Source organism: Mustela putorius, unplaced genomic scaffold, assembly GCF_011764305.1.
Source record: "Mustela putorius furo isolate JIRA1106 unplaced genomic scaffold, ASM1176430v1.1 tig00003834_pilon_pilon_pilon, whole genome shotgun sequence".
Classification (NCBI taxonomy): domain Eukaryota; kingdom Metazoa; phylum Chordata; class Mammalia; order Carnivora; family Mustelidae; genus Mustela; species Mustela putorius.
In genome coordinates this window covers 27730628-27745173 of record NW_025421987.1, presented here as the reverse complement: position 1 = coordinate 27745173, position 14546 = coordinate 27730628, and the positions used below count along the sequence as shown (strand labels likewise).

At 37.9% G+C, this 14546-nt stretch overlaps 1 protein-coding gene across 1 annotated transcript in view; it reads left to right on the top strand.

Moving 5' to 3' along the window:
- IMPG2 (interphotoreceptor matrix proteoglycan 2) overlaps positions 1–14546 on the top strand; it is an 86848-nt gene that overhangs the window by 59591 nt on the left and 12711 nt on the right. Inside the window, exons 12-14 of the mRNA XM_013045606.2 lie at positions 11036–11339; positions 12273–13561; positions 14152–14371. Coding sequence (XP_012901060.1) covers positions 11036–11339; positions 12273–13561; positions 14152–14371 — 1813 coding nt within the window. The remainder of the gene's footprint in view (positions 1–11035; positions 11340–12272; positions 13562–14151; positions 14372–14546) is intronic.

Genomic DNA, 14546 nt, shown 5'->3' with positions numbered 1-14546 from the left:
TGGTGATCATAGCTTTGTAGTAAGGCTTGAAATCAGGCAATGTGATGCCCCCAGTTTTGTTTTTCTTTTTCAACATTTCCTTAGCAATTCAGGGTCTCTTCTGTTTCCATACAAATTTTTGGATTCTTTGTTCCTGCTCTTTGAAAAATGCCAGTGGAATTTTGATCAGGATGGCATTGAATGTATAGATTGCTCTAGGTCATATAGACATTTTCACAATGTTTATTCTTCCAATTCATGAGCATGGAATGCTTTTCCATCTTTTTGTGTCTTCAATTTCTTTCACGAGTGTTTTGTAGTTTCTTGAGTATGGATCCTTTACCTCTTTGGTTAGGTTTATTCCCAGGTATCTTATGGTTCTTGGTGCTATAGTAAATGGAATTGATTCTCTAATTTCCCTTTCCATATTTTCATTGTTAGTGTATAAGAAAGCAACTGATTTTTGTACATTGATTTTGTATCCTGCCACATTACTGAATTGCTGAATGAGTTCTAGTAGTTTGGGTATGGAGTCTTTTGGGTTTTCCATATAAAGTATCATGTCATCTTTGAAGAGAGAGATTTTGACTTCTTTGCCAGTTGAATACCTTTTATTTCTTTCTGTTGTCTGATTGCTATTGCTAGGACTTCTAGTACTATGTTGAACAAGAGTGGTGAGAGTGGACATCCTTGTCATATTCCTGATTTCAAAGGGAAGGCTGTCAGCTTTTCCCCATTGAGGATGTATTCACTGTGGGTTTTTCATAGATGGATTTTATGAAGTTGAGGAATGTTCCCTCTTTCCCTATAGTTTGAAACATTTTAATCAGGAACAGATACTGTTTATCTTGTCAAATGCTTTTTCTGCACCAGTTGAGAGGACCATGTGGTTCTTTTCTCTTCTCTTATTGATTCATCCTATCACATTGGTTGATTTGCAAATGTTGAACCACCCTTGCATCCCAGGGGTAAATTCCACCTGGTCATGGTGGATAATCTTTTCAATGTACTGTTGAATCCTATTAGTTAGTATCTTGTTGAGAATCTTGGCATCCATATTCATCAGGAATATTGAAATTCTCCTTTTTGATGGGGTCTTTGCCTGGTTTGGAGGTCAGGATAATGCTGGCTTCATAGAAAGAGTCTAGAAGTTTTCCTTCTGTTTCTATTTTTTGAAATAGCTTCAGGAGAATAGGTATTATTTCTTCTTTGAATGTTTGGTATAATTCCCCAGGGAATCTGTCAGGTCCTGGGCTCTTGTTTTTTGGGGGAGGTTTTTTTTTCTTTTCTTTCTTTTTTTTTTTTTTAATCACTGCTTCAATCTTTTTACTAGATATTGGCTTGTTCACGTTGTCAATTTATTCCTGATTCAGTTTTGGAAGCTTAACGTATTGGCATATGGCTGTCGATAATAATTTCTGGTGATTGTTTCTATTTCCTTTGTGTTCTTCGTGATTTCCCCCTTTCATTCATAATTTTATTAATTTGGATCCTCTCTTTTCTTTTGATTAGTTTGGCCACTGGTTTATCAATTTTACTGATTCTTTCAAAAAACCACCTTCTGGTTTCATTGATGTGTTCTTTTGTATCTCTGGTTTCTATCTCCTTGATCTCTGCTTTAATCTTGATTATTTCCCTTCTTGTGTGTGGGATTAGCTTAATTTGTTGTTGATTTTCCAGTTCTTTAAGGTGTAAAGAGAGCTGGTGTATTCTGGATTTTTCAATTTTTTTTTGAGTGAGGCTTGAATGGCTATGTACTTCCCCCCCTTAAGACTGCCTTTGCCGTATCCTACAGGTTTTGCACCAATGTGTCTTCATTCTTATTAGTTTCAGTGAATTGTTTAAGTTCTTTTTTGATTTCCTGGTTGATCCAAACATTCTTAAGCAGTGTGGTCTTTGGCTTAAGGAATCTCCAAACACTCTTACAAGTGTTTGAATTCCTTCCAAACTTTTTCTTGTGGTTTAGCTCCAGTTTCAAAGCATTTTGGTCTGAGAATATGCAGGGAATAATCTCAATCTTTTGGTATCATTGAGCCAAGATTTGTGACCCAGTATATGGTCTACTCTGGGAAAGTTCCATGCATGCTTGAGAAGAATGAATGTTTTGTTGTTTTAGGGTGAAGTGTTCTGTATATATCTATTAGGTCCATCTGGTCCAATGTGTCATTCAAAGCTCTTGCTTCTTTATTGATTTTCTGCTTGGATGATCTGTCTGTTACTAAGAGTGGTATGTTAAGATCCCCTACTATTAATGTATTCATATCAATATGACTCTTTATTTTGATTAACAGTTGGCTTACGTAGTTGGCTTTCCCATGTTGGGGGCATAAATATTTATAATTGTTAGATCTTATTGGTGGATAGACCCCTTAAGAGTGAGGTGGTGTCCTTCTGTATCTCTGGCTACAGTCTTTAGTTTAAAATCTTATTTATCTGATATGAGAGTCACTACCCCAGTTTTCTTTTGAGGCCCATTGGCAGGAAGGATGGTTCTCCATCCCTTCACTTTCAGTCTGGATGTATCTTTAGGCTCCAAATGGGTCTTTCATAGAGAGCATATGGATGTTGTTTTATTCAGTCTGCAGTCCTGTGCCATTTTATGGGAGCGTTTAGGCCGTTCATATTGAGAGTGATTATTGAAAGATGTTTTTTATTAACATCATGTTTCCTGTTTCTATAGATTGTCTCTGTAAATTTCTGTTCTGTGTCACTCTTGGGTTCTTTCTTCTTTTATAGAAGACCCCTTAATATTTTTTGTAGTGCCAGCTTGGTGGTCACATACTCTTTTAAACCTTGTTGGTCTTGGAAGATCTTTATCTCTCCATCCATTTTGAATGTCAACCTTACTGGATAAAGTATTCTTGGCTGCATATTATTCTCATTTAGTGACCTAAATATGTCTTGCCAGCCCTTTCTGGCTTGCCGGGTTTCTGTGGACAGGTCTGACATTATTCTTATGGACCTTTCTCTATACATAAGGAAACTCTTCCCCCAGCTGCCCTCAGAACCTCCTGTCTAAAATTATGATTCATCAGTTTCAGTGCCTCGAGGTCTTTCTAGACTCATTGATCTGGGGAAGGGGGGTGTTCTTTCTACCTCTAGGACATGAACAGTGGTTCCATTCCCCAGATTGGGAAAATTTTCACCCAGAATTTGTTCAATTATATCTTCTAGTCTTCTGTCTTCTTCCACCCCCTCAGGATCCCAATAATTCTGACGTTGGAATATTTCATGGCATCATTTATTTCCCTAATTCTGTTTTCATGGCTTCTAAGCTGTTTGTTCTATGCCTTCTGATCCTTTTTCTCTATCATTTTGTCCTCTAGATCACTAATTCTATCTTCTGCCTCTGTTACCCTAGCTTTTAGAGTAGTTAGGTTAGATTCAGTCTCATTGATAGCTTTTTTAACTTCCGCCCTGGTGGCTCTCACTGCTGCCCTTAGAGATTCTATGTTGTCACTAATGGGTTTCTCCAACCTAGCTATTGCCTGGATAACTGTTACCCTAAATTCCCTTTCTGACATACTGTTTATGTCTATATCCAATAGTTCTAATGGAGAGGGCACAGTCTCTGAGTTTTTATTCTGTTGGGTGTTCCTCCTCCTAGTCATTTTGGTGAGAGATGGCTGAGGGTATTTATTGCTGAATATATCAACCATGATCCAGGGAAGGTTCACCCTGGAACACTTCAGAAGAGCAATTGGAAGTCACCACCAAAAAGAAAGAAAAAAGAAAAAAAAATAGACAAAGAGAAAGACAGAAAAAAAAAAAAAAAAGACAACCCAGGCAGAATGAGCCCCCAAAGTAAGATTTATAAGGTATATAAACAAAAATAGACAAACAAAAAGACTGACAAAAGTAATTGACAAGAAAAAAAAACCCAGTCAAAATGAATCCCAAGAATAAGATTTATATAATATCAGAACAGAAACAAATACACAGAAACACTGTCAGAAGAAAAAGATGGGAGGGTGGATATAAATCCTAGATGTGGGTAAGGAAGTTTATTTTGGTTCTTCCTGGATGTATCTTGTTATCTTTTTTAAAGGACTCAACTTTCCAGAGATAAAGGGAGATTAAAACTAGTTTATATATAAGCGTAGTATTGAATAGGGAAAAAGGATTACTCTGAAGCTTACATACACACACACACACACACACACACACACACACACATATATATATATATATATATATGTATTTTTTTAAAAAAAGAAAAAAATAAAAACACAGGTATATGTATGAAAAAAGTTCAAGTTAAAACATTATTATGGAGTATGTTTTATTAAACCTCTAATTGTAATGGTAGTTAGGTTAAAGAAATTAAAAGCAAGAATTGTGAGAATGAATTAAAAAAACAAAGCTGTATCTCTGAAATATACAGGTTTTAGGGCAATACTGGGAGCTTAATATATTGTTTTCTCCTGATATTGGGGTTTTATAGTTTTATGGGGATCTTGTGGTGGTTGTCCCCTCATTCTTTTGGCTGGCTTTCTGGGGTTTTTTCAGGCAGTCTTGCTTGGGTTTTCAGGCAGTCTTGCTTGGGTTGAGTCCTCCTGCTTCCTATCAATGGGCTGGGCTCTGTTGAGACTGGTTTTTCAGGCTTTTGTTCTCTGGAGGTTTTTGTTTTTGTTTTTGATGGCTTTTTGTGGCCTTTAGAAGGTTTAGTGGAAAGCAGACTGCACCCAGACCTCCATCTCAGAGAGAAGCCTCAGCCTGCTCCCCTCTGGGTGGTCCAGAACACAGAGACTCCCCCTCCACAAACCCCGCTGAACCACACAACCTCTCACAGGCTATGCGTGTCCCCAGCCACTGTCTCAGGGGTCACCTGAAGGGCCCACTTGTCTCTGCACCTCCGTGTCAATACCGTGCCAATACCATAAACAATATTGATCTAGGGAGTCCACTTTCAGTGGTGCCTTTGCCAGGACTGCTGTCTGGGACCAGGCCCATGTTGCTGGTTCGCTCAATGGCACAGTGGCTGCTGCTGCTGAGGAGTCCAGTTAGAGACTGGGCTGAGAACCTTCAGGCACTGGCTGGGAGCGTCCAGACCCTTGGCTGGTCCAAAAGACTGCTGGCTAGCACCCATGCAGAACTTTCTAAGGCATGGGTGGGGAGTGACTGGTCAGACCCCGGTCCGGCAGTGCATGCAGAGTGCAAAAGGCTGTGGTACTAGAGAGCACCCACCAGACTCCTGTAATTGGTATCTGTACATTGATCCTACTGTATCCTGTAACTTTACTTAATTCATTGATTAGTTCTAGCAGTTTAAAAAAAATATTATTTATTTTAGAGAGAGAGCATGATTTGGGGGAAGAGCAGTGGGAGAGGGAGAGAATCTCAAGCAGACTCCCTGCTGAGTACAGAGATCACTGTGGGGCTTGATCTCTACAGAGCCTGTTGTGGGGCTCAGTCTCACAGCCCCGAGATTATGACCTGAGCTGAAACCGAGTCAGATGCTTAACCAACTGAGCCACCCAGGTGTTCCAATTCTAACAGTTTTTTTTTTTTTTAATTTATTTAGTATTTTATATACATAGGATCGTGCCCTCTGGAATAGACCACTTTACCTCTTCCTTTCTGATTTGAATAACTTTTATTTATTTTCCTTGCCTAATTGCCCTTGCTGGGACCTCTAATGTTATATTAAATAAGATGTAAGAGTGAGACAATTGTCTTATTCTTCATCTTAATAAGAAAGCTTCAGCCTTTCAAACTGGGTTATGATATTTGCTGTGGGTTTGTCATTCATGGCCTTTATTATGTTGAGATATGTTACTTCTGTACCCAGTTTGTTGAGGATTTTTATCATGAAAGGACTCTGAATTTTGTCAAATAATTTCTGTATCTATAGAGATGATTGTATGATTTTTTTATTCTTTAATTTAATTTTAATTTAATTTTGACAGAGAGAGAGAGAGAGATCACAAGGAGGCAGAGAGGCAGGCAGAGAGAGGGAGGGGGAAGCAGGCTTCCTGCTGAGCAGAGAGAGTGATGTGGGGCTCCATCCCAGGACCCTGAGATCATGACCTGAGCTGAAGGCAGAGGCTTAACCCACTGAGCCACCCAGGTGCCCCTTTCTTCATTTCATTAATGTGACATATCACATTTATTGATTTGTAAGTTTTGAATTGTCCTTCTATCCAAGGGATAAGTCCTCACCTGATCCTGGTGGATTATTCTTCCAATTAGCTTTGAATTCAGTTTGCTAATTTTGGGGGGCAATTTTTACATTATGTTAATCAGGGATATTGGTCTGTCATTTTATTTTCTTGTATCTTTGTCTGGTTTTGCTATCAGGGTAATGCTGGCTTTGTAAAATCAGTTTGGGCGTGTTCATTCCAGTTTGATTTTTGGGGAGAGTTTGGGAAGGACTAGCATTAGTTTTTCTTTAAATGTTTGGTATAATATCAGTGAAACCATCTGGTCCTCCATGTTTGTTAGGTCCATTTGGTCTAAAGTATAGTTCAAGTACATAATTTTCTTTCTTTCTTTTTTTTTTTAATATTTACTTGAAAGTTTTTTTTTTTTAATTTTTTATTATTTCAGTGTAACAGTATTCATTATTTTTGTACCACACCCAGTGCTCCATGCAATCCGTGCCCTCTCCAATACCTACCACCTGGATCCCCCAACCTCCCACCCCCCACCCCTTCAAAACCCTCAGATTGTTTTTCAGAGTTCACAGTCTCTCATGGTTCACTTCCCCTTCCAGTTTCCCCCAACTCCCTTCTCCTCTCTAACTCCCCATGTCCTCCATGCTATTTGTTATGCTCCACAAATAAGTGAAACCATATGATAATTGACTCTTTCTGCTTGACTTATTTCACTCAGCATAATCTCTTCCAGTCCCATCCATGTTGCTACAAACTTGGGTATTCATCCTTTCTGATGGAGGCATAATACTCCATAGTGTACATGGACCACATCTTCCTTATCCATTTGTCCGTTGAAGGGCATCTTGGTTCTTTCCACAGTTTGGCGACCATGGCCACTGCTGCTATAAACATTGGGGTACAGATGGCCCTTCTTTTCAATCCATCTGTATCTTTGGGGTAAATACCCAGTAGTGCAATTGCAGGGTCATAGGGAAGTTCTATTTTTAATTTCTTGAGGAATCTCCACACTGTTCTCCAAAGTGGCTGCATAGTTTTAGTTAATTTTACTACTTTTGTCTTTTTTACTAGCTTTATAAGTGATTATTCCATTACTTTTATAATATGTTTAACTTTTGCTATGAGATTTTTACTTTTGCATGGTTTCTTGTCATTAATCAGTATCATTTCTTTTCAGCTGAAAGAAGTCTCTTTAATATTTCTTGTAAGGCCTGTTTAGTGGTGATGAACTCCTTTAGCTTTTGCTTAGCTGGAGAATTCTACCTCTGTTCTGAATAATAATCTCACTGTGGGTGAATATTCTTTCCCTAAAGTATTTTGAGAATTTCATGCCACCACTTTCTGGCTTGCAGAGTTGCTGCTAAAAAAAAATCTACTGATAGCCTTATGGGTTTCCCTTGCATGTAGTAAGTTCTTTTTCCTTATGCTGGATTTAGGAGTGTTTCCTTATCTTTGTCTTTTGATATTTTAGTTATAGTGTGTCTTGATGTAGAGCTCTTTGAATTCATTTTTTTTTGGAACTCTCTGTGCTTCCTGAGCCTAGATGTCTATTTCCTTCCTAGAATAGGAAATTTTTCAGCCATTATTTATTCAAATAAGTTTTCTGCCTCTTCTCTCTCTTCTCTTTCTCGGGCCTCTATAATGTGTGTATTATTCTATTTGATGTTGCCCCACAGGTCCTTTAAGGGATTTTTGCTTGTTAAAATTATTTTTTCTTTTTGTTGCTCTGTCTGGGTGAGTTCCATTGCTTTGTTTTCTAGCTTGCTGATCTGTTTTTCTGCTTCTTCCAATTTGCTTTTGAACCCCTGTAATGTACTTTTCAGTGTAGTTATTGAATTTTTCAGTTCTGACTTACGTTTGGTATTTTCTTATGTTTTCTCTCTGTTGAAGTTCTTTCTGTGCACATCCCTTCTTCTCCTGAGTTTGGTAAGCATCTTTATGAAAGTTATTTTGACTCTTTATCAGGTAGATTATTTATCTCCATTTCATTAAGGTCTTTTTCTGAGGTTTTGTCTTATTCTTTCATTTGGAACATATTTTTCTGTCTCCTCATTTTAATTGATTCTGTGTTTGTTTCTGTGTATTAGACAAAACAGCTACCTCTGTTGTAGGAGTCTTGGGGTAGTGGTATTATGTAGGGGATGACCCATGGGGGTCAGAAACACAGCCCCCTTCTGGCCACTAGAACCAGGGGCTACCTGAGTTTCCCCTGTGGGGGCTGTGTGCATCCTCTGACTGTGGTGTGGCTGAGCTGTGGTGGAGTGGTTGGGTGGGGTTCTTGCCTAGCCTGTCTGTGATATATTTTTGGCAGGAGTTGGGAGCTGGGGAGGATGTGGCACTTGTTTGGCTGGCTAAGACTTGACTGTGACATGGGGTGTGGGGTGGTGATGGCCTGGCTGGTTGTGATGTGCTGTGATGTGGGTTGGGAGTCCTACATGTGCTAGGAGGTTGGAGGGTGATTGCCAAAATGGCACTTATCTGCACCAGTGTTAGTAAGGTACAGTGGGATTGCAAAAATTGTACCTGCCAGTGCTTCTGTCTTTAGAGAAAGCCCTAACAGGTTCTTTTCTTTTTGACATTTGCTTTAGGATTAGTGTGTCTCCTTCACATATGGTCTAGGCACTTTTCAAACTTCTGCTTTTAATACCATAAAATCCGGTAATTCCAATACTGGGTATTTACTCAAAGAAAATGAAAATACTAATTCAAAAAGATAATTCACCCCCACGTTTATAGAAGCATTATTTCCAATAGCCAAGATATGGAGCAATCTAAGTGTCCATCAAAAGATGAATAAATAAGATGTGGTATGTGTATGTATATGCCATGGAATGTTATTCAGCCATAACAAGAATGAGCTCTTGCCATTTGCAATAACTTGGTTGGACCTAGAAGGTATTATGCTAAGTGAAGTAAGTTATACAGAGAAAGACAACTACCATATGATTTCACTTTATGTGGAATCTAAATGCACACATATACGCATATGTAAAAGAACAAATAACAAACAAAAAAAAACAGAAACAGACTCATAAATACAGAGAACAAATTGGTGGTTATCAGAGAGAGGATGGTAGGGCTACAGGTGGTTATCAGAGAGAAGGAAGTCTTCCAGCTATGGGATGAGTAAGTCATGAGGATGAATGCACAGTATAGGGAATACGGTCAATGATATCTTAATAGTATTGTATGGTGACAGATTGTAGCTATATTTGTGGTAAACATAGCATAATGTATAGAATTGTAGAATCACTATTTTTTATACTAAAACTAATATAACATTGTTAACTATATTTTACTTAAAAAATATTAAAAGTTCCCTCTGAAACAAACAAACAAACAAACAAACATATTGCTGCTTTTGCACTGGGTCCTGGGGCAAGCAGGTCTGTTAGTGAATCCTTAAGGGCAGGTTCTCCATTCCCTACAGTTCTGGACATAATCCCTGATGGTTTTATGTTTTGGGGGCTGGTCTCTTAGGTGCAGGACCCAAGAGTTGGGGTGCCTAATGTGGGGTGTAAACTCCTTGCTCCTTGGGGGGGAAGTTCCATATTTTTAAGATTTCATTCTGATTGTGGATTGTAACTCTTTGGGTGGGGTTTTTAGTGAGAGCGTATCTCTGCCTCTCCTACCAAACTCAGTGTGGCTCTTTTTTGTTGTGGAGATGCTGTTCATCTACTTTTTAGGATTTTTTCAGAGAAAATTATTCCATATGTAATTGTAGATTTGTTGTGTCCATAGGAGGAAGTGTGTTCAGTATCTTCCTATGCCAACGTCTTGGACCCAACACCAGGAAATTTCTTATAGGGTCTACCTGATAGAAAATATAACAATTCAGCAACTAAAGAAGTATTTTAGAGACCCAGCCTGTAATACTATCAGCAGAACATGATCAGCCCGTATCCTCTATGGGAGTATTTTTAAAGTACCACGTCTGGGTCCTATCCACAAGCAATTAAGTTAGGATCTCTGGGGTGTGAGGCTTGGACATTGGGTTTTTTAAAAGCTTTCATGTTATTTTAATGCTATTTAGAATAAAGAATGATTCTTCTTTTCTATTTTCCTTTTTTAGTTTTCACCCAGGAAATATTTTATGAATTTCTTCTTTACATATGGCACTTTTTATTTTTTGTTGTTTATAACTCAGCATAGATTGAAGTATAAAAATTATCACCAAATGCCATGGCCATTTTACCTATTAGTATCACCACTCAACTTTTTTTGTGTAGATTTGTCTTTATATGGTTACATAATTAGCATGTTCGAGGATTGTGTTTCTGTCTACTTTTCTATTCCTCAAGTTAAATTTTAAGGTAAGATTAGTACTCTATTACCATATTAATAAAAAGTCACTAGAAAGAGAAAGTTGTATTTTGTAAGTGGGATACCATTTCATAGATATTGCCATTCTTTTGAGGTACAGATCACATTTTGATGTGGTGACATTTCTTACCAAAATGAAAAACCTTACATAGTTAAATACCTTTTGGAATGATTAATAAAATTGCTAACTGTTCTTTCCTGCTGTGGGAAATGTGCTTAGGTCTTTGACATCAAATTATAGATATTAGTAATTATGTAGAGTATTTAAGCTAAAAAGACAGAAAAAGGGACATCTAAAGCAGAGAAATAATATTTTTTCCACAAACTTACTTTGGAATCTTTTGAATATATTATCTCATCTCTCCCCAATTTACAGATGTGATTCAAGAGGTTCATGTCTTTTTTCTAGATTTCTAAACTAGTATGTGGGTTGAATAAGGGTTTGATGATAGCTCTGTTTGATTCTAGAGGCCATGTTCCCACCCTCCTCCCCAACAATATTACATTGTCTCTGTGTCCTTAGAAAATCTGGGAATGTGTATACATAGGTGATATTTGAAATCATTTTTATATGTTTCTTTTATCTATGATATGATTTAGCCTTTTTTTCCCCCCAGGATAATACCCTGCAAGCTGAATGGCCCTCAGCAGATGAAACTACCACCAGCAGTATTTCACCACTTGATTTCAGCTCTGGTCCTCCCTCAACCACTGGCAGGGAACTCTGGTCAGAGAGCCCTTTGGGTGATTTAGTGTCTACACCCAAATTAGCCTTTCCCTCGAAGGTGGGCCTCAGTTCTTCCCCAGAGGTTTTAGACGTTAGCAGCTTGACTCTTCATTCTGTCACCCCAGCAGTGTTTCAGACTGGCTTGCCTGTGGTTTCTAACGAAAGGACTTCTGGATCTCACCTACTAGAAGATGGTAAGGGATTCTAATTACTTTTCACAGTTTTATACTTTATTATATCAGATGACAGGGTTTTGAAGAGAGAAAGAGACTAAGGTTAATAGAAAAACATAGTAGCATCTATTAGGAGGAAATGGCTTGGGGAAGTCATATGAGAGAGGGACTGGTCAGATTTAATTGGTTGGAATGGAGACTCCAAATAGGTAAATAATAAGAAATGAACTTGGTGGGCTGGGATGGCTATCAATTAATAGATATTTTGAACATCTTATTAAAGGATACATAATTTAATTAGATTACTATTAAAGAACTACTTTACTTGAATAGTGTAAGGTAAATGAATAAAATCAAAGAAGATTATTATAGTAGCTTTTAGTAAGGGAGAACTGAACTAGGGTAGCTACAGCAGAGACTAAGAAATGAAAATCAAGTGGGTGATTTAAATGTAGTGGAGGAAAAGAAAAATGTGACTTATGAATGGAGTATATAGTGAAAGAAGAAGTTGAACAAAGATATAAATAATGAGTCCAGGATTTTAAACATTGGGTGAATTTAGAAGTGACTGGACAATAAGGGAAATGGGAATTGAAAGACAAAATTTCCTAAGGGATTTTCTCCCTTAGTTTTTACTAGATTCAGTCTTTGTTGTCAGTATGGTAACCAGCAGTTCTTCATTTCCATGGAGTAAATACATCAAGTGTTTGAAGATGAATCAGTTCAATAGCTGAGATCTTGTTATACTCAGGGATGGGGGCTATATTCATGATGATTGTACCATATCACACAGACATAATGAGATCTTCTTGCTTGCTAATTTATCGGAGTAAAAATAAGCAACTGAATCTCCTAACTTAATGAGAAAAAACACAAGTAGCCAGCTTTATTAGGAGAACTGGGAATACATTTTGGCAACTCTGTAGATTAATTAATGGAAGATTTTATTTTTAGGATTAATCAAAGTTGAAGGGTCAGAAGATTTTCTTTCTGTTCAGCCACTGCCTTCAAGTCCATTCACTCAGCCAGTGCCAAAGGAAACAATACCATCTGTGGAAGATTCTGGAGTGTCTTTGACATCCTCACCATATCTGACTTCCTCTGTTACTTTAGATCTTCTTGCTAAAGAAGTAACTATATCTTCTGGTTTGGACTCTTTGGCCTCCAAAGACAAAGGCCAATTAGAAGTGAGCACTTTGATGCCAGACACATCCATAGAAAAAGAGTTTATATTTGAAAGTGGTTTAGGCTCAGGGTCTGGGCAAATGGTAGATCAGATTACTTGGCCATGGAATGAGACTTCATTAGAGAAGAGTTCTGAACCACCGTCTAAGTCATGGCTTGAAGATCAGGAGTCACTTTTGCCAACTGAGGTTATAGATGAGAAATTAGTTCTAGATGACAAAATAGATTCTACAGGACAAAGTATTGACTATTTAAAATATGGGCATTTTGATAAATCCACAAAATTTGCAGAGGAAGAACTCATTGGTGGGCCTACTGTGCCCATCTCTGCAGAAACTACAACTCAGTCTGCATCTCTAGTTCTCTCCAAACAAATATCAGAGGTACCTGACATTGATTATTACCCGGTTACCAAAGCACCTCTCCTACTGACATCTATAGCAATCTCTGCTTCTACTGATAAACCAGATCTACCGTTTCTAAAGGAGGATGTGGAACAAACTACAGAGTCATCCAACCATGAATGGTTTGATAATGAGATTTCAGTAATGAAGCCAGACATGCAACAGTTGGGGACTGTATTGCCAGAATCAGATGTAGTTTGGGCAAGAACTTCTTCCTTAGGGAAATTGTTCAGAGACACGTTGGCAAGTACACCACAGACTACTGACAAGCTCTGGTTGAAATCTTCCATAACACAGTCTACCAAATTGTCTCCAACCACCAGCTCCACCCTGCTAGAGGATGAAGTAATTATGGGTGTTCAGGATATTTCATTAGAACTGGACCGGATAGGCACAGATTACTATCAGTCTGAGCTAATCCCAGAGGAAAATGGCAAGGTTGGTAGTTATGTGGAAATGTCTACAAATGTCCACTCCACAGAGAGGGCTATTGTGGCACAGCCCACGGAAGGAGGTGACTTGAGTCATACCCAGACTGCAGGAGCTTTGTTGGTTTTCTTTAGCCTCCGAGTGACAAACATGATGTTTTCAGAAGATCTGTTTAATAAAAACTCTTTGGAGTATAAAGCACTGGAACAAAGATTTTTGGAACTGGTAAGCACTAGAAGTGGAACTTGGGCATTAGTGAATAATCATGTATGAACTAACTCTCTTTTCCCTAAACACATAAGATCCAATGAAAGTGTGGTCTGCTGTGAACATTGATTTACAAATAGTGTCATGGCCTAGGGTAGGTAGAAAAACAATAAGTTAGATACTAAGAAATGGAAAACACCAACATGGCACAAGGGTGATGTAGAAACTTAGATACTGAAGATTGAATTCCATGAATTATGGAACTGAAACAAGCTTAAAAATTTTTTTTTTCACGTTACTGTAAGACCAGTATTTTGTACGTACTTTTGATACTTACACTGTTGTGATTCTTTAGTGAAACAGAGAGAGTAAACTCTCTGGGTGTCTAAAACTGTCAGTTCCATTGGTTCCTAAATAGCACTGGGAAAATCTCTCACTCTCAAATAACTCAAAATTTATACTATTACGGATGAACAGTTTAAATAATGTAAATAGAATATAGTTTGGAAAAGTAGGGGAGGGGCTCATCCTTTTTTTTTGAGTGGGGGTTGGTATATTTTGAACAAAATGCAAAACCTTGTAAACTGACTACTTTTCTTGTATTGTAGCTGGTTCCCTATCTCCAGTCAAATCTCACAGGATTCCAGAATTTAGAAATCCTGAACTTTAGAAATGGCAGTATTGTTGTAAACAGCCGAATGAAGTTCATGAAGTCTGTCCCTCTTAATGTCAACAATGCTGTATACATGATTCTGGAAGACTTTTGCACCACTGCCTACCAGACCATGAACTTGGCTATTGATAAATTCTCCCTTGATGTAGAATCAGGTAATGGTATTGAATACTATTGTGGTTTCTAAGTGAATCCAGTGATTATTCTTGTGTATTTTCCTTTATACTGAGTCAAGGTGAATTTATTACTTGAAGGGAAAAGGATACTATGTCAGGCAAAATATTCACATCTTGGTAATTATTAAATGATCTTTTCATAGGACATCAATAT